At 40.0% G+C, this 24,508-nt stretch overlaps 1 protein-coding gene across 1 annotated transcript in view; it reads right to left on the bottom strand.

Moving 5' to 3' along the window:
• Positions 1–9,564: 9,564 nt before the first annotated feature.
• RFX7 (regulatory factor X7) overlaps positions 9,565–24,508 on the bottom strand; it is a 119,037-nt gene continuing 104,093 nt past the window's right edge. The window contains exons 8-9 of the mRNA XM_073303792.2: positions 18,148–18,443; positions 9,565–16,762 (exon numbers count right to left, since the gene is read on the bottom strand). Coding sequence (XP_073159893.1) covers positions 13,451–16,762; positions 18,148–18,443 — 3,608 coding nt within the window. The 3' untranslated portion in view covers positions 9,565–13,450. The remainder of the gene's footprint in view (positions 16,763–18,147; positions 18,444–24,508) is intronic.

Below are 24,508 nucleotides of genomic sequence, written 5' to 3'. Positions count from 1 at the left end.
TCTAAAGCAGTGTTTCTCAACCTATTTTATAACAGGGACTGGCTTGCTGCTTTCCTAAACTGTGCCAGGGAGATCTCCAGGACTGGTGCCAGTCCATGGACTGGTCATTGAGAAACACTGATCTAAAGGATCATGTAAAGTTCTAGGGTGAGAACTGTAGTCGACAGTTCAATTCCTCAGGCACAGTGCAGCTCTCTACCGCAAGGGTAATGCTCATCTGTATAGGAGACAAAGCTTTCTTGAGGGCTGCTCCAAGATATCTGTACGAACTATGAACCACCTCAACCTCAGCTCCAAGTGCAAAGGTGAACTCCTTCGACTTACCTTCATTAATAAAAATACATGGAATACTGTACATATATTACATTTAAAAAAAAATCCTCACACAATTTCTCCCTGGGCAGGGAAGAAAAAAGAACCATGTGACATGTTACTTGTGAAGAAGTGGAGCTGCTCTGAAATGATTTATGAATTCTGTATGTTTACCCTGGTTATTGAGGTATTTATTGTATGACTATATTGCTTTGGTTTAATAGTAGGCTATAAGGAAAGGCAAGCAAGAATGGAAGAACAGCTCAAGATACACCACCCCTCAACAAGCCCTTGAGGGTTGTTACAGGACAATGGCAGAGCCAGAGGCTCTGAGGAGACTGGCTTGACCCTCAGTCAAGCCTACCTAACTGATTTTGACAAACAGGCTAAAAGCCTGGGAACTGACAAGAACAAAGGAACTCTGGTTGGAGTATAAGGGACTCTCTCTCTCTCTCTCTCCCCTAGGAGGAGGAACTTGTTCGGGAACTGTATTGAGAAAATAGACTCACAGTAACTCATTGGGGCTAGAAGAAATAAGGCCTGCCTAAGTTATTATCAGGGGATGGTAAGTCTTAGGTAAATTAGCAATGTGTGTGGTCTATTTGTTGTTGTAAAATACTTATCTCTCACTTATGCTTTGTCTCTACTGTGAGAAAAAACAATATTCTGGTTTTACAACACCTGTCCAGTCATGATACATACACCAGTGGTCACAAACTCCCAAAGGGAAGAACTGCAGTTGCCAAACCAGGTCAGACCTGTTGGGTAAACAGGGTTGATACACTGGGTACTGCAGTCCAGGGCCCAGTCTAGGGGCTTGTCTACACTGCTGAACAGTGTAGACTAGGGCAGTAGGAATAGCTGTGTGCCCCAAAATGCTGTGCTGTGTTTCCCCCTAATGGATATGGATGTTGCAGCGGCCTACTTCTCATTAACCTAGTCCTCTTCAACTAGGACCACATTAAAGCAAAATAGGTACCTTTAGTTCACACCTGCATTGTCCACATAGGGGAGTTACAGCCCAGCACTTTGGTGTACACAACTATTCACACCCCCACAGTCTGAACTATGGGACAATTTAGACATGATCTAGAAGTGAGAAAATTGTGGAATTCCACCCCAGGAGGGGTAAAGGCATCAGGCCTGACACCTGAGGGGTACACTCAGAGAGACCACAAAGGGGACAGAGGCGCAGCTAGCCCTGTAACCATGACTAGCTACATCACCTAACACTTGGGTGGCCACCTTTGTTGGTGGAAAGAAGGGGAAACTACATGATCAATATGGGACATAAGAATGGCCATACTGGGTCAGACCAAAGGTCCATCAAGCCCAGTATCCTGTCCTCTGACAGTGGCCAATGGCAGGTGCCCCAAAGGGAATGAACAGACAGGTTATCATAAAGTAATCCATGCCCTGTCACCCAATCCCAGCTTCTGGCAAACAGAGGCTAGGGACACCATTCCTGCCCATCCTGGCTAACAGCCATTGATGGACCTATCTTTCATGAATCTATCTAGCTCCCTTTTGAACCCCGTTATAGTATTGGCCTTCACAACACACTCTGGCAAGGAGTTCCAGAGGTTGACAGTGTGTTGCGTGAAAAAAATACTTTCTTGTGTTTTAAACCTGCTACCTATTAATTTCATTTGGTGGCCCCTTGTTCTTGTATTATGAGGAGTAAATAACACTTCCTTATTTACTTTTTCCATACCACTCATGATTTTATAGACCTCTGTCATATCCCCACTTAGTCGCCTCTTTTCCAAGTTGAAAAGTCCCAGTCTTATTAATCTCGCCTCATAAGGAAGCCGTTCTATACCTCTAATCATTTTTGTTGCCCTTTTCCAAACCTTTTCCAATTCCTATATATCTTTTTTGAGATGGGGCGACCACATCTGCACGCGGTATTCAAGGTATGGGCGTACCATGGATTTACATAGAGGCAATATGATATTTTATGTCTTATTATCCTTCCCTTTCATGATTCCCAACATTCTGTTCACTTATTTGACTGCCACTGCATATTGAGTGGATGATTTCAGAGAACTATCTACAATGACTCCAAGATCTCTTTCTTGAGTGGTAACAGCTAATTTAGACCCCATCATTGTATATGTATAGTTTGGATTATGTTTTCCAATGTGCATTACTTTGCATTTATCAACATTAAATTTCATCTGCCATTTTGTTGCCCACTCACACAGTTTTGTGAGATTCTTTTGTAGCTCTTCGCAATCTGCCAGGGACTTAACTATCTTGTGTAGTTTTGTATCATCTGCAAATTTTGCCACCTCCTTGTTTACCCCTTTTTCCAGATCATTTATGAATATGTTAAATAGGACTGGGCCCAGTACAGATCCTTGGGGGACACCACTATTTACCTCTCTCCATTCTGAAAACCGACCATTTATTCCTACCCTTTGTTTCCTATCTTTTAACCAGATTTCAGAGTAGCAGCCGTGTTAGTCTGTATTCGCAAAAGAAAAGGAGTACTTGTGGCACCTTAGAGACTAACACATTTATTTGAGCATAAGCTTTCGTGAGCTACAGCTCACTTCATTGGATCGGATGAAGTGAGCTGTAGCTCACGAAAGCTTATGAAGTGAGCTGTAGCTCACGAAAGCTTATGCTCAAATAAATGTGTTAGTCTCTAAGGTGCCACAAGTAGTCCTTTTCTTTTATCTTTTAACCAGTTACCAATCCATGAGAGAACCTTCCCTCTTATCCCATGACTGCTCTTATCCCATGGCAATTCTTTATTTTAAGGGACATTTTAGGGAAGCACCATTTCTCTTAGTATATCATATATTTTTCTCTCCAGTGTACATTTCTATTGTCCTCAAGTATACAATGCAATTATCATAAACTTCAACTTAATGTTCAAAATTGTTAAGGGACAGGTAGTCACCCTATGAGACAAATCAAATAAGGGACAGGTGGTCACCGTACCTAATGCACTATTAGAAGGCGCTCAGATGCTACAAGGATGAAGGTGGTATGAACTTGAATAGAATAGACCCTAGTACTCAGTTGGCAGCAGCAACTGAAGGCATAAGTATAGGTAATACTACTATGCCTATAATGACTTGGCTATGCTATGCTATTTGGCTAAGCTACAGTACCTGAGGCCTACTTTTAAACTTTAGAACAGAGTCATTCATTCCTGATTGCTTATACCAGAAAGAAGGACTTTTGCTATGAAAATGTAACACTGTAAACTCTCGTTGTACTTCTGCAAACATTTAAGCACTTCAGTAGGAATAACAAGAATGAAGTTACATATATGCTTAAGGTTCTGCAGGATTGGGGCTTATTGTCTAACTTTTTCTTTTGTTGTTTGTGAAGTGCCCTTTTGAAAAATGAACCCTAATGTTCAATCCACTGCAGCTAAAAGATGCCTGGATCAAAAGCTTACTTTGTTTCTTCTTTTCTCTTTCTTTCTTTTTTAGAATAGGCTAGAGTATTCAAAAAACCAAAACACTCTCTCAAATGGTGAAAAGTTTGTTGTGTGTTAGCCATCAAACTGATTATACTGAAGAACCTTTACAAATTACAGGTGTTAAGCCACCTCAACTCCTGATAAAGTCAGTTGAAGCTGAGAGACATTGCAGGGGGTGCTCAGAACCGCCTATGTTTAGTCCCTCCAATAGAAGACAACCAGAATATACTTCTTAAAAATACAGCAGAGTCATTTGTGAAAGGGATTTTTAATGCCTTACGTGAAAATACTATTGTCAGAACTAATTTTACCAAGCTTTAGGGCTTCAGGATCAAACATATTTAGGCCTCAATTCTGCAGCTGGATCCAGGTAGGCTTGAGGGTCCACCTGCCCAGCTCTGATCGCAGGATTGTGATTAACATGCATTTATTCCTACATTTTGGCCACTTTGTATAATCAAAAAAGTTCCTTTTAATGTAGGTTAGCAACAAGTTGTGGATAATTATCTTTGAAAATTTAAAGTTTATAAAACATTGGATTTTGCTATCAATCATATTAATCAAAATATTAAATCAACTTTTACAAAGAGTTTTTGTTTTGTTACACTCCTGACTCATGGGAACACCTTACTCTCCAGTTTTACTCTGTGGAAAACAAGCATGTTTTGGAAATTACCCTGTAGGTCCCAGTCAGGAAAAAAATAGAAGAACGAAACAAGGAAGGTGTAATTAGTTATCAGACTCCACTTTTGTTTTCTTTGGCATTGTCTTCGATTTCAGATTCCCCTCAGGGAATCCTGAAGCCCTGTCTGATTATTAGTCCATAATGCTCTTTTCGAAGAAACTCCTCATATAACTAGGGGTATGTTATTTTCATATTTACTTTGCATTATATTCACCTCCCTAGTAACAAGGTATCTATAGACCTACTGCACCACACACAATTTTTAAAGGGCCTGTGTATCAACTGTCTTATTACCCAAGGTCTCTACACTAGCATCCAGAATATTTGCTGCTGCAGCCAATGGCAAGCACAAAAACACATAATTGTATACAGAGGGCACATATTTGCCTGCCTGCCTGCTTGGTGGCTTTCTGCATGTGCAAATAGGGCACCTATTACAAAGCTGCATGTTTGGAGGCCCAATGGGTCTCCTCTTTTTCAAATAAAAAATGTCAGAGGGACTTTTCAAATTAGTTTAGGGCAGTGGTTTTCACCTTTTTTTCATTTGTGGACCCCTAAACAATTTTGAATGGAAGTGTGGACCTCTTTGAAAATCTTAGGCAGTCTGTGGACCCCCAGGAATCTGCGGACCCCAGGTTGAAAATCTCTGCTTTGGGAGGGATGTTAATTTTTGTATTAATTTGAAAATATTTCTAAAACAACACAACGGTTGTGGACTAGATTCCAAGAGGAGTGGGAAATCAGTGGAGTTGTTAGATGATGGGAGTAATGTGGTCACACTTTTTTGCATGGGTGAGACATTGGGCAGTGGCATTTGGCAGACGCTGGACTCTGATAGCTGAGACATTGCGACATCATAGAAGGGAACTGAGCTACTCCAGCTGAAGAGGGATGAAGAAATTGATGACGTTTTCAGCAGAGGTAGGGTGTAGGGAGTTGCCCAGAATTACCAAGGTTATGAACTTCACAGAGACACGGTGGGTGAGGTAATATTTTTATTGAACCAATGTCTGTTGGTGAGAGAGACAAACTTTTGAGCTCCACAGACTTGAAGAAGAGCTCCATGTAGCTCAAAAGTTTGTCTCTTTCACCAACAGACGTTGGTTCAATAAAAGATATTACCTCACCCACTTGTCTGTCTAATATCCTGGGACCGACAAGGCTACAACAACTCTGCATACAAGTTGTGAAGGAGGGAGATAGGAGAGATGGAGTTGTGTTTCAGGATGCTGCTCTTCTAACTGGGAGACAATTAACTGAAATAAACTGTGATGAAGTCACTAGTTTATTTGGTCACAAAAAGTCTGGACGGAGGTCAAAAGTTACATGCAGTTGAGTATAAAAGTGGTAGTTTATTAGAAATAAGGTAGCGGAAAGAGAAATAGTTCAGAGGGCCAAGAATGATGACTCCACAGACAAGACAGCGAAAAAGCTATTGCACAGGGATGGAAAAGAGAAATGGGATAGTTATGAGTGGACCCATGACTGCAGAGAAACTGAAGGTGCTTGCTTAGATATACAAATGTTCCATGAGGATGGAGTAGTCTGCAGTGTCAGAAACTGCACTGAGATGAAGGGGAATGAGGAGAGAGAAGACATTAATAGCAGAAAGGAGTTACTTGTATTTAAAATATAATTTTATAGATAGAAGCATTAAGGAGTTTATAACGGTAAATTTGAAAGTTATTAAGCTATCTGGACAGAGGTCAGTTTTGACTTTGTGTTTTTTCATCTCTTGTATTTCAAAAGATATAAAATACATTTGTCAGAGTAGAACAAGACATCCCTCCTCTAATATAATTCAACAAGCTGCCGTAACAACCTCTATACTTCACATGCATTCTAATAACGGAAACAAAATGCGATAGCTATACCATAATTACAAAATACCAGCAAGTAACAGTGTGTTACATTTCAAACCAACTGTTCACTGCGGTTGTTGAAATGCTGGAAACTCCAGGAATGAGAATGCAGTATCTTTAGCACCTTACATTTTAAATCGATCCTCAGTCTGTGCTGATTTCACCTATGCCATGCATGAGTTCAGAAAACAGGTACAGTTAGTAAAACTGGATCTCTGACAAGCTGAACAGGAAATGCGGGGAAGAACTGAGCCCTAACAAACTCAAAAGACATAATAAAACCATAAGTAACCTTGCAGAGATAACAAGTTATATGTATCTTTAAGTGTTCACAAGTTTCATCTTGCCTCTCTAACCACTACTCAAAAACAATGGTTATATTTTTTGAAGAGTACAGTTCAGATTAGTGCTGTTTTTTTTAGTCCCTTGAAGATTTCAGATATTTCATCACTTACTACACTTTACTGTTAGAAACATTCATCCCAGATTTTCCTTTGTTCAATGTCATTTTATTTATCCAAATTGAACTCTAGACCATGGAGGTCTAGGGAGGTGGTAGAATCTCCTTCCTTAGAGGTTTTTAAGGTCAGGCTTGACAAAGCCCTGGCTGGGATTATTTAACTGGGAATTGGTCCTGCTTTGAGCAGGGGGTTGGACTAGATGACCTTCTGGGGTCCCTTCCAACCCTGATATTCTATGATTCTATGATTCTATGTGTGACAGAGTGGCAAGATTCTACTGTTACCCATGTCAGCGTATTGGGGCCCCTGCAGGAAGCTGTAGATGAATTCCTCTTAACTCATCAGAGCAGGAGTAGTCAGCATTCAGGTGGGAACACCGAGGTTGGCCTTGCCCAGGTGAGAGTGGACATACTGCAATGTCATACTTGAGTGCATCCCACTCAACTGCATCCACCTTGGTACTATGCTCACTCATGTGAGATGTTGGGAATTGTTTGGGACATACCCATGGTTCTTTGTGCTGCAGTAAGCTATGCTGGGCTATGATTTTTTCCCAGTGAATTGTGGGAGAATTTGTTTGTCCTTTTGGGCACATAGGGAGAATTATGGGAAGCCACTGGAGTAGTTTAGCCTGCATCCACAGTGCAAAGTGGATCAGTTACCAGCCCAAATGTAAACAGTACTCCAGGACAAGACAGCTCCCGTAGGTGTAAAGCATGAACACACTTGGGTCAGAGGTTTGTGTGTGTGGATGGGAGCCAGTCAGGGACAACACCCAAGCAAGAGACCAAGTTAACTCCACAGTGAAGACAAGCCCTCAAATGCTACCCTCAATATAAAGTAGGTGGGAATGTCTCTAGAATATAGGAGCTAAAGTTGGGGACGAAAGGGTCCTAGGGTGGGAATTTATGGTAGCCAAGTCTTGGGTGAATGATGCAAACTCTACCTTGTAGGATATCTAATGAAAGCTGGTAGTTAGCAATTTGAGAGGTACTTTGAAATATATACATACCTGCAAAAATATAAAATTGGGGGGAGGGCCCACCTTGAAAACCAATCCCCTTAATATATCTAGTATCCTGTCAAGCCATGTTTCTCATTTAGGAACACAGGAATTACCATGCTGGATCAGAACAGGGGCCCAGCTAGTCCAGTATTCTGTCTGAAAGTGGCCAGCTTCAGCTTCTTTGGTGAAAGAAACCCTGTTGTAGGTAGGTGTGAGACAGATAACCTGCCCCCAGCAAAACTTCCTACTAAACCAAGTTAAAGGTTAGCTTATGGCCCAAAGGTTATAGGTTTATATCCTTTCCAAAGCTATTGCTTAATGTTTATGCTGAATATTCTTATTATTCATATACATGTGAAACTCCTTTTTGAAGCCTGCTAAGCTCTTGGCTTCAGTACTATGTGGCAATGAGTTACAGAGTCTGTGAAATAATATTTCCCTTTTATTAATTTTGAATCCCCCCCTTCAATTTTATTGAAAGTCCCCTTGTTCTTGCACTATGAGAAGGGGTAAACAGGAGATTCCCCTCTACCTTCTCTATGCCATTCCTTCTTTTGATTACTGTTATGTCTCTTCTTATGCATCTCCAAAGGTCCCAGTCTTTTTCAGTCTCTCCACGTTTTTAATATCACTTCTGTTTTATCTTTTCTTACATGGGGTGACCAGACCTGAACATTATTCCAGATGAGTGCACACCACTGATTTCTAGAATGGCACTATAATTCCCAGTATTATTCTCTATCCCATTCCTTGTACATCCTAATATTTTATTTGCATTTTTTATTGTTGCGGTACATCGAGAAGAGATCTTCAGTGAGCTGTTCACAACGATGCCCAGGTCTTTTTCCATAGGCAAGTCACTTTGCATTTGTTGACATTGAATTTCATCTTTCTTTGTGCTGCCCATTCACCCATTTTACTCAAGTCCCTGACATTTCTCATAATCTTCTCAAATCTTAATGCAAAATGATCTAGATTTGTCCTCATCAGATTTTGCCATCTCACTGCTTGCCTCCTTTTTCAGAGCATTAATACACTGAACTACATTGGACCCAGTATATAACCTAGTTGCACTCCACCGTTAACTTTCTGACATGATGAAAACTGATCATATATTCCTGCTCTTTGTTTTCTGGTTTAGCAAGTTTCTAATCCATGACAGTACTTTCTCTCTCACACCTTGACTACTTAGATTTCTTTAGTAACCTCTTCGGAACTTTGTCAACTGCCTTTTAAAAGTCTAACTGAATTCCTGTTCTTTATTCACTATTTTACTGACATGTTCTTCCCTTGCAGGAGCCACAGTAGTTAGACTTATTTGAACATTTCAACTTCTACCCGTTCACCAGGTTCAGATTAAGGTTTACCTGGTCTTTTAATTCCCTGGATCTCCTCAGTGTCTTTTAAAAATACAGCAACATTTACTGCCTTCCATTCCTCTGGTTTAACATCTGTATTGGACATGTAACATGGAGCAAAATGCTTACAAAAAAGCTCTATGGTATTTATTGTTCTGTTGCATTCAAGAGAACTCAGAGTGCAAATTAAGGTCCCGATCCTGCAAAGATTTAGGCACATGCTTAATTTTAAGCACATGAGCTAGTCTCATTGATCTCATTGGGACAATCCATGTGTTAAAAGGTAAGACTGTAAACTATAAATCTTTGCAGGATCAGGGCTTTAAGATGTGACTGGATAGTTTAGTGACCTGCTTTATACAAATCAGAAAGGTCCTTATTTTGTCAACATCAATGTACCTTCCCATATGATTGCTAAGAAAACGCTCAACAAGACAGTTTAATATAAAATGTTTTTATTGTTTTTGAAAACATTTAAAAAACAATTTTTGAGCACTTTCAATAAAAAAAATAACTGAAATGCTACTGCAATATTCAACTACTGTAGTTTCAGCAGTACAACAGACAACAAAACACTGGGGGCGGGGAATCGGATTTCCTGCACTAAATGAAAATGTAGAACAGGGATATTTCTTTCCTTATGGTGCAGCAAAGAAAGCACAGTATAGTACAAGACTATTATATGAACCTCAGATGCACTGCACAAGAAATGCTTTCCTTCTTTTCAGTTCAGAAGTCAGTGCTTATCGCAATTATTTGCAAATTCTTTACTTCATGAATTCTTATCATGATAAAATGGTACAAAAATGTTTTTCAACACCAGAACAATAAAAAATAATCCAAGAAAGGAACATATTCAACAATAACTAAGCTAATTTAGTAAACATAAAAAAGTAAATTACTTGTGAATAACTATGCTTGCCTGGTTAACACGGAACCAGTTTCAATACAGCAAAAGAATAAAAAAAATAAAGTGGTTACAGGAATATACCTAGTACTGTACAAGATAAGTCAATAACACTCATGCACATCTTGTGATCATGTATTAACATGGTGAAGCAAACTAAACTTAATTTCTTCCTGCTGTAATATTCTCACGTAAGAGAATAAGAAATAGAAATATCTCATTGAGATCAATGCACATTGCTACATAAGACAACTTCATCTGTCATTTTTATGACATTTTGCCTTTTAATAATGAAACACATTAAAAAGTTTTTATCTGTGGGCCGTATTGGTTGCATTTATCCTAAGGAACGTGCCTGCCACAGGTTCAACAGAAATTTAGTGCAATATATGAACCCCAGAAAGTTTGCTGGACTAACCAACCAAATTTAAAGTGTTTGCTGCAATACTGTACATGGGGTACAAATTCACTAGTCTTTATACTTTAGCAAAATATGCTATCAAAATAATTTCATTATTTTCTCATAGTAGGAAGCCAGTAATGTAAACAAGGGGTCAGAACTGTCTCAAATTATTATTTTTGGAGTATCTGACACAGACAGGCTTCCATTAGTTAGAATCACAGAGTTTTCCTTTGGGTATTGCATACTTTGGTGTGCAGTAGTGCTCTGTCTCAATGTACAGTAAAGAAGTAACTAGCACTAAGAACAGGGATCTAACAGATTATTAATTATAACAGCAAACACATGAACTCCAATAAACTAATACATACCAATATACAAAGCTGTGAGCTAGCCTAGCACCATTTATTGAAGTGAAAATGTTTTACCCCTATGTGTGGTAATTTAATGAATCCTTATTGAATTAAACACACATTTGCCTTAAATCCACTGATTAAATAGTACTCCTATTTGCCTGCTAATTAAGTTAAAGGAAAATTTTCTGCCAGGCCCCCATGTGGCGTTTGCATTTAAAAACCTTCGGTGATGGCTGCATAATTTAGAAAAAGCCAGTTTTTAAATTTACTTTAACTTTGCTGAGAAATGTTCTTAGAACACAAGAATTTGGAGGGGACTAGTTAGACTGAGCTACTGTGCAGTGCCAGCAGCACCAAGGCAAGGGAAGAACGCCATGCACGTACATAGAACACCGTAATACCAGTGCAGATGTTCCCTCCTGTATGTGCCTTCCCTTGTCATCCCCCCATGTCAGGCCTGCTGGAAGTGCAGGGTTGCCATATGCACAGTGGTGCTGGCACTTGATACAGGATCAGATTTGCGATGCACTGAGCATCTCAAAAGACATCAGTTCAAGATCCGCCTTGGGCAACTTCTTTCAAAAAGGGAAATGGCTCTAATGTGTACTTCTTGGTAGAAATCAACAGAACATGGAAATAATCAACCCAAAGCTTACCCTATAATAATACCTCCCCCACAAACTTGAAAAAATTTGCAAGCCTCTCTTAAGAAAACAAAAGGAGTCTGCCTGAGGAGGGGCATGAACTCTCTCTGTGGTCTGCTGCCCGTGGGATCAGGTGCTGCAGTATGGCACAACTGTTTGTCCTTCATCAGACGAGCTCACGGGCTGGGGGCTGCCTTACTTCAGGGCTTTGATCCCAGGGACCAGGAGAAGCAATGATGTGCTAGCAGCTGGAGTGCTAGTGAGCAGCACCATGGCAACGAATGCTGTCAAAACCAAATACTGAAGATTTCAGATCATTAGCAGAAATGCAAGAAATTACCAAAATACATTTCAAGAACCACGAAATTGAAAAAATACATTTCAAGAGCTGAAAATCTGGTCCTCTCTTCCTCATTTGCCCAATCTAGATGGCGGCATTCTGCCTCTCTCCTACATGAGCTGATAACCTAACAACCCTCTAATGTGACACCCTGCTTTAAGTTCTACTGATGTCATCAGTCCATAGGAGAAACAACAAACCCCTTACAAAGCTCCAGGAACAATACTACAAAGTGATTTGCCTGCCTGGCATCTGTGACACTCCACATGGGAGTCAGAGTTTGCCTGTGCAGATCCCCTTTGTAGCATTAGGACCTTGGATGGTTAAGTTTCTTTTCTTTATTCATCATTAGAGATTTTTACAACACTCAAATTCTTCTTTTACTTTTAATGACAAGGGTTAAAGTTTTCTAAAGCACCTAAATGACTTAAGAGCCTAAATCTCACTGACTGTCAATGAGATTTAGGATCCTTAGTACCTAATACAGTTTTGACAATGGGACATAAGCACTTTTGAAAATTTTACCCAAGGACTTCATGTGTCTTGCTGCATGTTTGTAAAGTGCCTGGTAACATTATGGCTCTATAAAAGTTATTTTTAATAGTTGTCAGCCAATATCAGAACATTTTTATCATCTTCTTTATTTTCAGGAGGCACAGAAAGGGGCAGCCTACTGAAAAATACAGAGGAAAAACACCTTCCTCTACTCCCCATTAGGTTAGAACAGATGGGTTTAATAACAAATCTTAAACATAGTAATATTTTAATAAGCTCATGCAGCCATTCTACTGAAAAAAGAAAACAAATGTCATGTCACCTTCGCTAATTCTGATAAATAATAAAACAGTAACTATCATTTTCTAATATACATATGTCTACTTTTATTAAGCCTCAGTGCTCAGAATCTTTTATCATGCATTTTAAACTCATATTAAAATCCAACATTTAAAGTGAAAACTAAAATAACATTAAGGTGAGGTCCTGGATATCAATGGATAAAAACACTAAATATATATATTTAAAATAAAATTTTAGTGCATTTTTCTCTTTCCTTGATCGTTCCCATTATTTTCTCCTATCTTAGCCCTTCATCATAGATGTAAATGGTGTCACACATATTCCTCACGATTCACCATAGTACTGCAGCTCTGGGTAATGCTCAATGAGACAACACCACTTGTATGCCCTACATCAAGCTGTAACCCCTCTCTCTCATCAACCACCTACTTGTCTACAGGTCCCACACATTTCTGACTTGAATAACACAGGCCAATATCAAACATCTCCTCAGAAGTAGCAGGCAGTACTAAGTACTGAATCTCTAGTAACAAGTAAGTTGGATTTAAAACCCTCCCAACACCTCTCCTGAAGTTGTGAATGCTGGTTTTCAATCACTATGTATATATATTTTTGCTACAATAAGAAATGCTATTAAGTGGGAACCCTATAAAATTTAAATTCTAATACTGGCTCTTCAATAGCCTTCAGAAATTTATTTAAAATTGAAAAGACTGCCTATTCCCAGCTAAAGAATAAGCGACTTGTACAGCAAACTCTTTTTTAAAAATGCCACAATTCTTAGCAAGTGTTTCTGCTGCAGGAGGCACTTCCATTAAGACAAATACAATACGTCTGTCTTTCAGATACAGTGTGCTACATACATATTATTAAACAAATTTAACCCAACATTTCAACAGCAGGATGGTCCTTACTCTCCATCCACTCAAAACCTGATGTAGTCATTGAGTTTATGGATTCACTGCAGATTTGTTGAAACAAGGGGTCGTTCTTTAACTCCTCCAGTGTAGCATCGTCGTCTTGTCCCTGCTGACGACCTGGATCAAACAGTAGATTTGTATCTAAAGTATTCAGATCATTAATGCTGCCTGAGAGGTCGGAAGACAACCTGATGTCGCTGGAAAAGACAGATGCACCGTTATTGAGATCTGACACCACCTGATTCACCAGCTGCTGGTTGGTTTGCAGATTGTCTTCCCCTAAAAAGTCTTTTACAGTGCTGCTGAAATCTAATTGCTGTTCTCCAATTTCTGATTGTGCTTGGTTATCTCCAGAAGAAAAACTGATCTGATCGGTGCTGCTGTTTTTTGTGAGGTAACTTGGTGTTTGGAATTCATAAACTGAAGTGCTGGAATTGATCATATTTTGTGGGTTGGCACTAGGAAAAGTGGTGGATGTTTCTAAAATCTGAGTGAGATTCATCCTCGCTGTGTAATTTGAAGGCATGTTGTTCATTCCCAAACCTCTTACTGCATCATCGCTATCAGAATCAAGTTTGCTTAACAACACATTTGTTATTTTTTTAGTGTTTGTTTGTTTCTGAAGAGACGGGAAGGCTGTCTGCATCATGACAGTCAAAGGGACTGACTGACTCCTTTGAGCTATATTATTGGCACTAGTGTCTGCATGAATATTTGTGAACACATTGTGAACTTCAGGTGTTACTGGACTTCCGAAAGGGGTCAAGTTAGAGCGTGGTATATTAGAAACTGGATAGACAGTGCTTCCACTAAGATTACGCTGGCGATGGACAGCAGGGCTTACGCTCCGGCATCTGAAACTGTGATTGAGAGAGGAACTTGTTCCTTTGTTGTCAAGAGGGGCAGGAACAGCAAAGCCTTCCTGCTTGTTGGTGCTATTTACAGAGGCTCCCTGATGTGATACAGGTGACACAGGAGTCACACGACCAAAGTGAGTATCATGGTGCCGGGACTGAGACTGATACGACTGGCCAGGAACTGCAAAAGCATGAGGTTTCCTGAAACGGTCTTCCACTAGCTCCTGATAGCTTGGAAGAATGCCATGATTTGAAACTGATGAATTAGTGACTCCACTGTACCCGTTATTCATCCACTCAAGTTTGGTTTTATCAGGGTGAGTAGCCATAGGTCGCTGCATTGGTTTCACAGGGCTACTTGAGACAATGCTGGCATCATGGTATGCCATACTGGAGCTTATTGGAGTAAATGCAAAAGGATTTCTGCATTCCACGGGACTAGGAGGGACACTGCTGCTGCAGTTTGAATGTGGTGTGCCAATGGGTGTATGCCGGCTACTTCCCAGAGCACTGTCTACAGGAGTAGTCTGAGCCAGTCGTGAGCATGGGCTCTCTCGTGACACACTCTGAGATCCAGCAATCATTTCTGACGTGGGTGTTGGGGTCGGAGTCGGGGTAGGTGTGGGAGTCGGGGTAGGTGTGGGAGTGTGAATTGGAGTGCTATTGTTGTGGATTGAATGGTAGAAGTGCGTATTGCTTGGATGAGATGACATTGGAGCTCCTTGAGCTGCTGTCTGATTCTGCAGTGCCATTCCCAGACAACTACCATAAGGATGAGAACTGTTCATTGACATTTGCTCCTCCATGAGCACCAGTTCCTCCACAATGCTGTCCTGTGTAAGGTCATCATCAAATGAAAAGAAGTTTTCGTTTGATTGAGGGACTGTATGTTCGAATTCTTTTAACTCAGACTGCAGAGGTAACGGTAACTGATTTGAGGACTGTGCTTGTATTTGACCCAAAGCTGATTCTTGGATCTGGCTCTGTAACTGCTGGCTGTATGTATCCTGTTGTATTCCTTCACAGTGCACTGGCTCCCATCCAGATTCCTGTAAATCATTAGAGCCAGACTGTCCTGCAATAGTCATAACACTGATATCTTGCTGCTGTTCAGCGTTCACAGATGTAAAGTCAGAGGTTTTAGTGATATGCTGCCATGCATTTGGATTAAAGCTGCCATCAGATTTTGAATCATTTTCTAAGATAAACAAATTTCCTTCCAATTTTACTTTTATATCTGGAGATGAGGCTGTGAGCTGCTGTCCCAAAGTGGAATCACTGGTATTTATAACGTTGGAATTCAATGGACAGTTTGTCACTAAGTGTGTTGAAGCTGTAGAATTTACTTTTATAGTGACCTTGCTAGGAACTTGAGCAAGTGCTCTAGCACTGTCATTTCTAGCTAATGATACAACCTTCTGAACCTTCTTAACACTGCTTCCTTTTTGACCTTCCATGCTACCTGCTGAAAGCTGCCCCACTAGTGGTTTCTTTACAGGTGGTACCTGGGACTCCTGAAGCGTAGAAGGTAGTCGCTTCCTTGGACTTTTAGTGCATGTTTTATCTTTAATAGTAGAATCACCACTAGGAGGTGAACTGATGCTGGTGTTGGATAAGTTTTGAGTGGCAACTGAGAGAGTGAGAGTGCTTTGATTATTGCCTGCTGAAGAAACTGGTATGATTTCTTTAGGTCGAGCTTTATATTTGGTCCTTGCTCCTTCAGGTCTCTGATCACAGCCCTTAACTGTTTTCACTTCACTGATGCTCTCAGTGGAACCTTTCAAGGTTGTTCCCTCAAAATGATTACTTTGAGCAGTAGGCAGGCCTGGTGCTCCTTTTATAGCTTTAGACACATCAGAATTCTCTTGGCACTGTATTGGGTTCTCATCCAGCAATGCTTCTGGTTCCATTTTGATCTCAACTGCAGGTGTAGCTACAACACTGCTTGTCTTGGATCCTGGAGACTGAAGTGAAACAACAGACCCATTTTTAATCTGCGGAACAGTCCTCGATTCTTCCATTGCTCCTGTACTGCTGTTCAATGAAGTAGTGTGTTTGACGGGTACACTACTGCTGCTAGGGGCAAGAGATATTGCTGTCATTTTTACCACGTTTAAGGAATTTACATGGGGAGCTGGCACAACTGTCTTGATTGGGCTACTGGTGAAAAGCACCGTAGTAGGCGAGCGGATGGTGAGAGCACTGGTGTTTGCTGGCTTAGGTAAGATCTGTGGGTAACGATGCCGGGCGGAACGGTCACCAACTGGACTGGCTGGAACATTCTGAGGAGTCTTTGGTGACTGCTTGACTGACTGCATGTGCTGGGTGACCACCTGAACATTGAGCGGAAGAACCTTGCCATCAGAGGAGCCCATGGGACTTGGAGATGTCACCAGCTGTCTGGTCCTCGGTACCTGTATGTGGAGAAAAAGGACAGTCAATTTAAACAAAAGTATGCATGCCCTACATAATCTAATGGATAGAGTTAGATTAATGGGGAGTAAGAGTGCCACATCCTAAGGATTAAAAGGATGCTGCACTGTTTTTTATATATAAAACTGCAAACAGGCACCCATCCTACACTCTAGTTGCTCTTCCAGAATACGAACACTCACATCACCACCATCATGGACAATCCCAAAGAGATATAGCCTCCTTGCAGACTGTCACAGTAAATACTCAAAACATATAGTAAAGCTGCTCTTCCACCTCAATGGTCAACTGCCCCACAACTTACACATCAGATCACGAGAACAGGTATAATGACAAAGCAACAAGGCCTCACTATCCCTAGGCTCACCTCTTCCCCAAGCTCCTGGGGAAAGGATGAAAGACAATAGAGTTGAGTACTAAGGCCAGCAAAAAATCAGAACAGAACAAATAATCCTTGTTGCCTAACCCAAAGGGACCCTGGTCCATGACTAGGCTCCTAGGCTCTACGGTAATACAAATAATAATAATCCAGATAACTAAAATCTGCACTAGATACTTGGGGCTTGATTCTCGTAAAATTGAGGCCCTATTTTAAGTGCATTTTTGCAGGAAAAAAAGGGGCATTCATTGACATGTCCAGGTCCCTTCCAGCCCGACATTTCTATGATTCAGATGCAGGACCTTGGAGTGTTGATTGAAGATAGACAGAGAGGGGAGGAGATCTTCAAACATTAATTTTTAAACTTCCACCAGTGAGTAAAACACAAACCAAACATTATTCAGGCAGAAACTGGCTTAGCTATCAAAATATACAATAAAGCCAAAAATCAGGTTTTGTTCAGCCAAAACAAACAAGTCTGTACTACAGTATAGATATTCAAATAAAGGTTAAACAGATGCCAGTACAAAGCCCTCTGGACTAATGAAGCCACATTTACATACCATATGAAGGGCTTAAGCAATGCATTGGGTCTTGTGCAAGCTTCAGAACTCATGTAAATTTTGCCCTAAAGGTATAATGATTCCCATTTAAAATCCAAATTATTCCTGGTTTAAGTGCCACTGTCACTGATTTACACCAAGGATGAATGTGGCCCGTGCTGTGTAAGTATCATTCTAACACATCCACATCCATCAGACAAAATTTTTACATTTCTGGCTTTGTCACTTATTTGGAACAACAGAAAAAGTCCCTGGAACAAGAAAAGAAGGGTCACCGAATCTATCTCTCAACATTCATATAGCAACAGGAAGCCATTAGTCTGTGATAACTTTCTATTTGCTTAAATATTTCCAGAATAAATATAAAATAGAGAAAAACAGTTTTATAAGGTTGTCTGGGTTGAAGACTATTGGAGCACATTACCGGTATGGGGCTGGGTACAGCTGCCACTACGATACCAATAGGCTGAGGAGACAAGATTGCAGGACTTCCATTAGAAATACTTGTTACTCCATTGGCTGTAGCTCCTTCCGTTTTCTTTGCTGGAGACTCTCCTGGCAAAGGAGACTGCAGTTTCTGTTCCTGTTGCTTCTTCTGGATCTTACGCTGTAGCTGCTGCTTGGCATCAACTGGTGATGGGAGAGTTGTCACTTGAGGCTGAAAAGAATTACTTTCAGCCGTGGGTATAAAAGCAGAGGGTTGAGGGATCCCTTTTATTCCTGAAAGTGAAAAGAACAAAAGTGATTTATGCCATGTATGTCGTGTGATATTTCTAGATCTAAATAAATACATGGCAACATGTGTGCACATGCACACAGACACAATGAAAATATTCATGAGGGGTTTTGTACTTGGAATAGTTATTTACTGATTAAATTTATTTCTAATACTGATGATAAACCCCCTTGGTGCTGGGCAAGCTGGATACGCTTATGTTGTTGCTCAAATATTTTGCATCGGCATTTTGTTTCTAGAAATCCCACTTTGCAGTATCCAAGTTAACACAATACTGACAGCGTGTCCTTTGCCTAACTGGCAGTAGATGGCAGTGAATATACTTTTAAAGCATCTTCAATCTGTTTTTTGTTGTTAATGTTTATATCACTTTTAAAAATTACACATTCCAAAACACAAGGTTGTGCCATGGACAAGACGTGCTGAACAGATTATACAGCATTTAAATCCCCTTGAACAGTCTGGGGAGAGTCCAGCAGTATACAGTGTCGAACACCAGTTGCAGTACAAGTGTGGCAGGGATATTAGCTTGTAATAGGTAATGCTAGAAGTGCTTAATAGTGCTACTAGTGCACAGAAGGGTGGGAGACACAACATGGAGAAGGTGAAAAATGGAAAAGACAATTGAATGCAGAAGGGGAGATGGAGATACAGAAGACTGAGAAAAATACTCTCTGGAAACAATGTCCCTGAAAGTCAGAGACAAACAGCAAAGCCTCCAGGCAACTGTTTTTACCTGTGTAGTCAGGACTAATCCACATTTTAACCTGTAACCAAATCATGTTACAACCTTGATCTTCAGAAAGTTTAGTAACAGTTCCAGGACTAGCATGTTCTTAAAATGATGCCTGTGTAAATGGGTTCTAACATGGTTTCCTTTCCACATCACAGGTGTTTAAAAGCTGTACATGAGGAATGCTGCAGCATGTTACAGCCTTCACCTCTCAATTCCTTTTTCACTTAAGAACTGAATTGTCCACATCTTGAGTGACCTGGGCTGAATGTTGAAGGGGAAGAACAACTATGGGAATGCATGCAATCATGCTCTCTTTCGAATCTGCACTATGGACAAATTGTTCTCTGCAAAAAAAGCAAAGGTAGTTTGGTTCCAAAGAGGAAAGAAGAAGAGGTCTGGTGCCCAGACCATGGACAGAGAGGTGTGCGAGAGCTATCAGCTTCTATGGACAGCACAGAGGGAGAGAACTTCTGCAGTGTCCTCATGAGCCCTCACGAGTGCTTGCAAGAATGATCCACTCACTCCCTCGGACTACCATCTCATCTAGAAGGGATGGAAAGAAGTTTCCTTGGCTGAAGTACTGAGTGAAGGGTCATTTATGGTTTTCTTGTGGTGGCACTGCTGGCAGCGCTGCTGAAGCTAGGAGCATATATCTGAGGGGCAGTATGAAGGAGATGGAGATTTGCACTGCCATGTATCAGCCCTGGATATGGGCAAGGAAAAGATAAGGGCCATCCGGAGTAGGAACTCTAGTTATGAGCTAGGAACTCTAAATTATGAGCCACAGATGCCAGTGGCTGAAAAGGGGGATGAGCCAGAGTATAGCAGGGGAGGGGAGATTAATCTGTGATTTTTCCCATTTTATTTATTTATTTAAACAAATGATCATCGTGGTCAACCACCCTTTTTACATTCCAAAGGCTCTCTTTGTAGCCAAGAGAGCTACCTGGGTAGGATGCACAAGTTTACACTGATCCTTAACAGAACTATTGAGAACTTCTCAGGCCAGATGCTTTTTGAGACACAAAACACAAAGTGAGAACAAGTTTTGATGCACAAGAAATCATAGCTTCCCCCTTATAACTCAAGAACAGCCTTTTGTACTTCAGCAATTTACTTCAAACCTTCCACACCAAACAAGTATTCTCTGATTTCCTCTTAATAATCACGGGACATTTAAGACTAAAGGGAGTCTCTGAAAATGATGAGGGAACATGAGGAAAATTTTTTTTACACAAATAATCACAAGTTATTAAGCACTGGAACTCACGGCTACAGGATATATTTGAGACAAAAAACTCAGTAAGATTCATAAAGGGACTGGACATTTATATGGATAACAAGAATATCCAGAGCTATAATAGTTACTGCTACTATAAATTTTGGAAGAGATAGTAAACCTCATGCTTCAGGTCTTAAGCCAGTCTCAATCTATTAAGGATTAGGAAGTTCCTTGCACCTTTGTCAAAACCACTGGGTTTTGGCCATTCTTGGAGATAGGATACCGGACTAGATGTATCAAGGGACTGTTTCAGTATGGCAATTCCTATGTTCCTATGTGTAAATTGTCTTTTAACTTTAACAATGGAGTATTTACTGCAGCTCCTTAATCATAAATGAAACGCTAACTAAGATAAAATATTTGGGAGAGCTGCACAACCTCACAAACTTGCACCAGCAGAAGCCCATCCACCCCGCCTCCACAAGCTCTATTTTTAGTATGGTTGATGCTGACACCTGCTGACCTACTTGTGTTACCTGAACCAGAGCAAACATTTCAGGACAGTTTGCACCTGACATGCATCAAGATTGCCCCTGAGAACATCAGTTGTTGAAAGAAAATTAAATAAGAGCTGAGATAAATTCACCTAACAGAAAATTCACACCAAATCTATCTATATGTATTTCCGAAGTGCTGTCACTGTGCTACTACAGCCCTGCTCCAACGAAGTATGTAAGCACATGCCTAAATTTAAGCATATGAATAGTCCCTGTGATTTTAATGTCATTGATCATACGCTTCAAGTTATGCATGCTCTCAAGTCAGGCTGGATTTGATTTAAATCAAATTGATTTAAATCATGATTTAAATCACGAGTCAGGAAGACTCGATTTAATCATGGATTTCTACATAAAAGTGCATTCTTGTTGGTTGTTATAACCTTAATACACATATTCTTCACAACTCAGAGATAGATGTAGGTTTCATTTTTAGAAGGTACACGCTGTGTATTTTTAAAGTGATTTATTTTGAAAACTTTTCAGATAGTTTTACAGCTATATCAGAAAACGAATGATTGCCTGGTTATTTCATTTATCAAAGGTAACTGAAGCAGATATTTATGAAGTCACTGGGAAGTGAACTATCTCCAGTTCAACAGGTTAATCATTAATATTTGGAGGATTTTCTTGCCATGCTGTATTAGGAGGAGGACATCACCAGACAGACATTTAAATGGTTTTATTTAACTAAAACAACATTATGTATTCTGGATTTTTTTGTTCAACAGCAAACATATAACATTTTAACAAAACAAGCATATGAATTTTTGAATTTAATTAAACATTCAAGTTTTTTAAAATCAGGTTTGTTTTTGTTAAAATTGTTTTAAACTAAAATAGTTAAATGAAATATTAAAAAAAAAAAAACAACAAAAATTAAATCGACTATGTCAGCCAAGTCAACATGAGAAACTTAGAATACTGGCTTCTGCAGCTAACTCAGTCGTCTTCACTTTCATTTTCCTGTTTGTTCGTAATCTGGAAAAGAAAAACAAGCTTTCCTGCTTTTTCAGGTCCCAAACGATTTCTCAATTTGGAATGAATTAGTCCAAAGGAAAAAAATATTCTTTCTACACCGGCAGAAGAAGCTACTGCTGTTAAAAGTGAGATTATCACTTCAACAGTCTCTGAATCCAAGTGCTTAAGTGACTTCCACCAGTTCACTAGTGTGACTTTCTTTAAAACATCATCAGCAAACATACATTTCTTGAATGGTTCGCCCTTAGCTCTGAAGTTTATTATAGTTGGCATTATGGAGGGATGATTGCTGGTTGTCCATGTCATAGCCAACTCCTCTTCTTCAGCAGTTAAGGTTTGACTCTGGTGCCGAGTATTGAGAATATTTGCAAGAAAATGAGCTGGAGATAGTGCTTGCCCCATTCGTTTTTTTAATGCTTGTAATTTAACTCTGTCATTGCACATTTCTCTTTTTAAGATCTCACTCAGTTCCTTCCAAATTTCAACAGCATCAGCAATAAAACAGCTGTTTCCGTGCATTTTGTTCAAGGCTACAGAAATAGGTGTCAGGGTACTCAGCATGTGTTCAACATTTCTCTTAAGCCCAGTGTTGAGAACTTGGGCTGTGACAGTGCCGTCTATTTTTTCACGATTTTGTTCACAAACTGTCATCAGATTAGGCCAGTTCTTGATACTGTGCTCAAAACAGTCTGCTACTGAGTTCCATCGCACGTCTTGTGGGAGAGTTAGCTTGGTTCCTCCCACTTTTTTCAGAGCAGCTGCTGCAAAGTGGTTGTTACAGAAGTATTTTGCAATTTCAACAACATTAGCCTTTATTCTGGAACACTGAAGTCTTTGGCTAGGAGGTAAATCAAATGAGCACTGCAACCATATGTAGCTTGGGAACTCTCTTCACTCTCTTCTAAATAATTTCTTCTCATCTTGGATACATTTGCAGCATTGTCTGTGACCAAGCTGTGTACTAGACATTTGAATTTTTTTTCACAGTTTGTTGTAGCTTTTACTGCTACTTCTTGTAAGGATTCTGCTGTGTGTGCATTTCCTGATGTATCAATTCTTTCTGTAAGGAAGACATTCCCTTCTTTTGTTGTCACACAAGCACATACAACAGGATCATTGCAGACATTGCTCCACCTATCAAGACTCAGGTTAACAATTTCACCCTCTAGACCAGTGGTTCTTTACCTGGGGTGCAAGATGCCCTTTCTGGGGGTGCGAGACATGTCAGATTTTTTAGAAGGTAAATCATGGGGGGAAGGGATAGCTCAGTGGTTTGAGCATTAGCCTGCTAAACCCAGGGTTTTGAGTTCAATCCTTGAGAGGGCCATTTGGGATCTGGGGCAAAAATTGGGGATTGGTCCTGCTTTGAGCAGGGGGTTGGACTAGATGACCTCCTGAGGTCCCTTCCAACCCTGATATTCTATGATCAAAAACACAAATTAAGCACAGGCACATAAGTACAACTACTTTGTTTCATCAAACCTATGTATTTATTAACATTAACATTTACATTTTTTAACAATTACTGTAATATACAAAAAAATATATTTAGGTTTAAAGAACTGACCTACTTCAATGATTTTTGATAAGGGGTGCGAGAACATATTTTGAGAACCAAAGGGGTGCAGGCTGCAGTAAAGGTTAAGAACCACTGCTCTAGACCTTTTGCACACTGCTCAATTTCTCTTTCAAACACTTTATCCAGCAATTTGCCTGTGACATATACTCTGTTCGGTGGACTGTATCCTGGTCTTAATGACTGAACCATATTAATGAAGTGTGGGTTCTCAATCATAGGGAAAGGAGAGTTGGTTGCATAAACAAACGGGGCAATTTTTTCATCAATTACCTCTTTTTGTAATCTGCTGGTTCTTATCACAAACTTATCTATGGTTGTTTCTGGATGATGGAGATTTTTTTTCTTTTTGCTACAGGTGATATACTGTGGCTATGTGACATACATGATGAGACTGAAACACTATCATTGGCAGATAACTCTGAAACTATAGAAAATGATGGTGATCTTGAAGGTGGATAGTCTTCAGAATCCTGTATGTTGAGGATGGATTCTCCTAAACAAAATAAGTCAATGCAGTTATTTAATTATTACCACCACACTGCTCATTTAGTATTACTCACTGAATTCACTGACACTCAGTACTACTTTAAAGGTGAAATTGTAAAAGGAGGAAGATCTGCCTATTCCAGCTATTTATTTTTTATCACAACTGTATCTAAAATGATAGTACCAGAGAGTAACACCTATATTTTTTGCTCAAACATGAGAATTCAAGAATAGTCCAGAAGGAAGACAGGCAGTCCTTAAGAAAAAGTATGAAATAAAAGTTTACCAACCTGACTATCCTGCATGTTCAGACATGTTCCTTTCATCATCTTCAATGCAGCTTCCTCCTGAGAAGTAACACTTCTCATGACGTTGTTTCCTTCGGGCAACCAGGCCTTGCATTTCTTTGTTGCACTGTTTGCATTTTGCCCGCTTGCCTGTCTTACCCACAGGTAGAGGAACTTCATTAAAATATTCCCAAACTCGAT

The sequence above is a fragment of the Lepidochelys kempii genome, chromosome 10 (genome assembly GCF_965140285.1).
Source record: "Lepidochelys kempii isolate rLepKem1 chromosome 10, rLepKem1.hap1, whole genome shotgun sequence".
NCBI lineage: Eukaryota > Metazoa > Chordata > Testudines > Cheloniidae > Lepidochelys > Lepidochelys kempii.
Note: the sequence above shows the minus strand (reverse complement) of the source record. Positions and strands in the feature narration are given on the sequence as shown.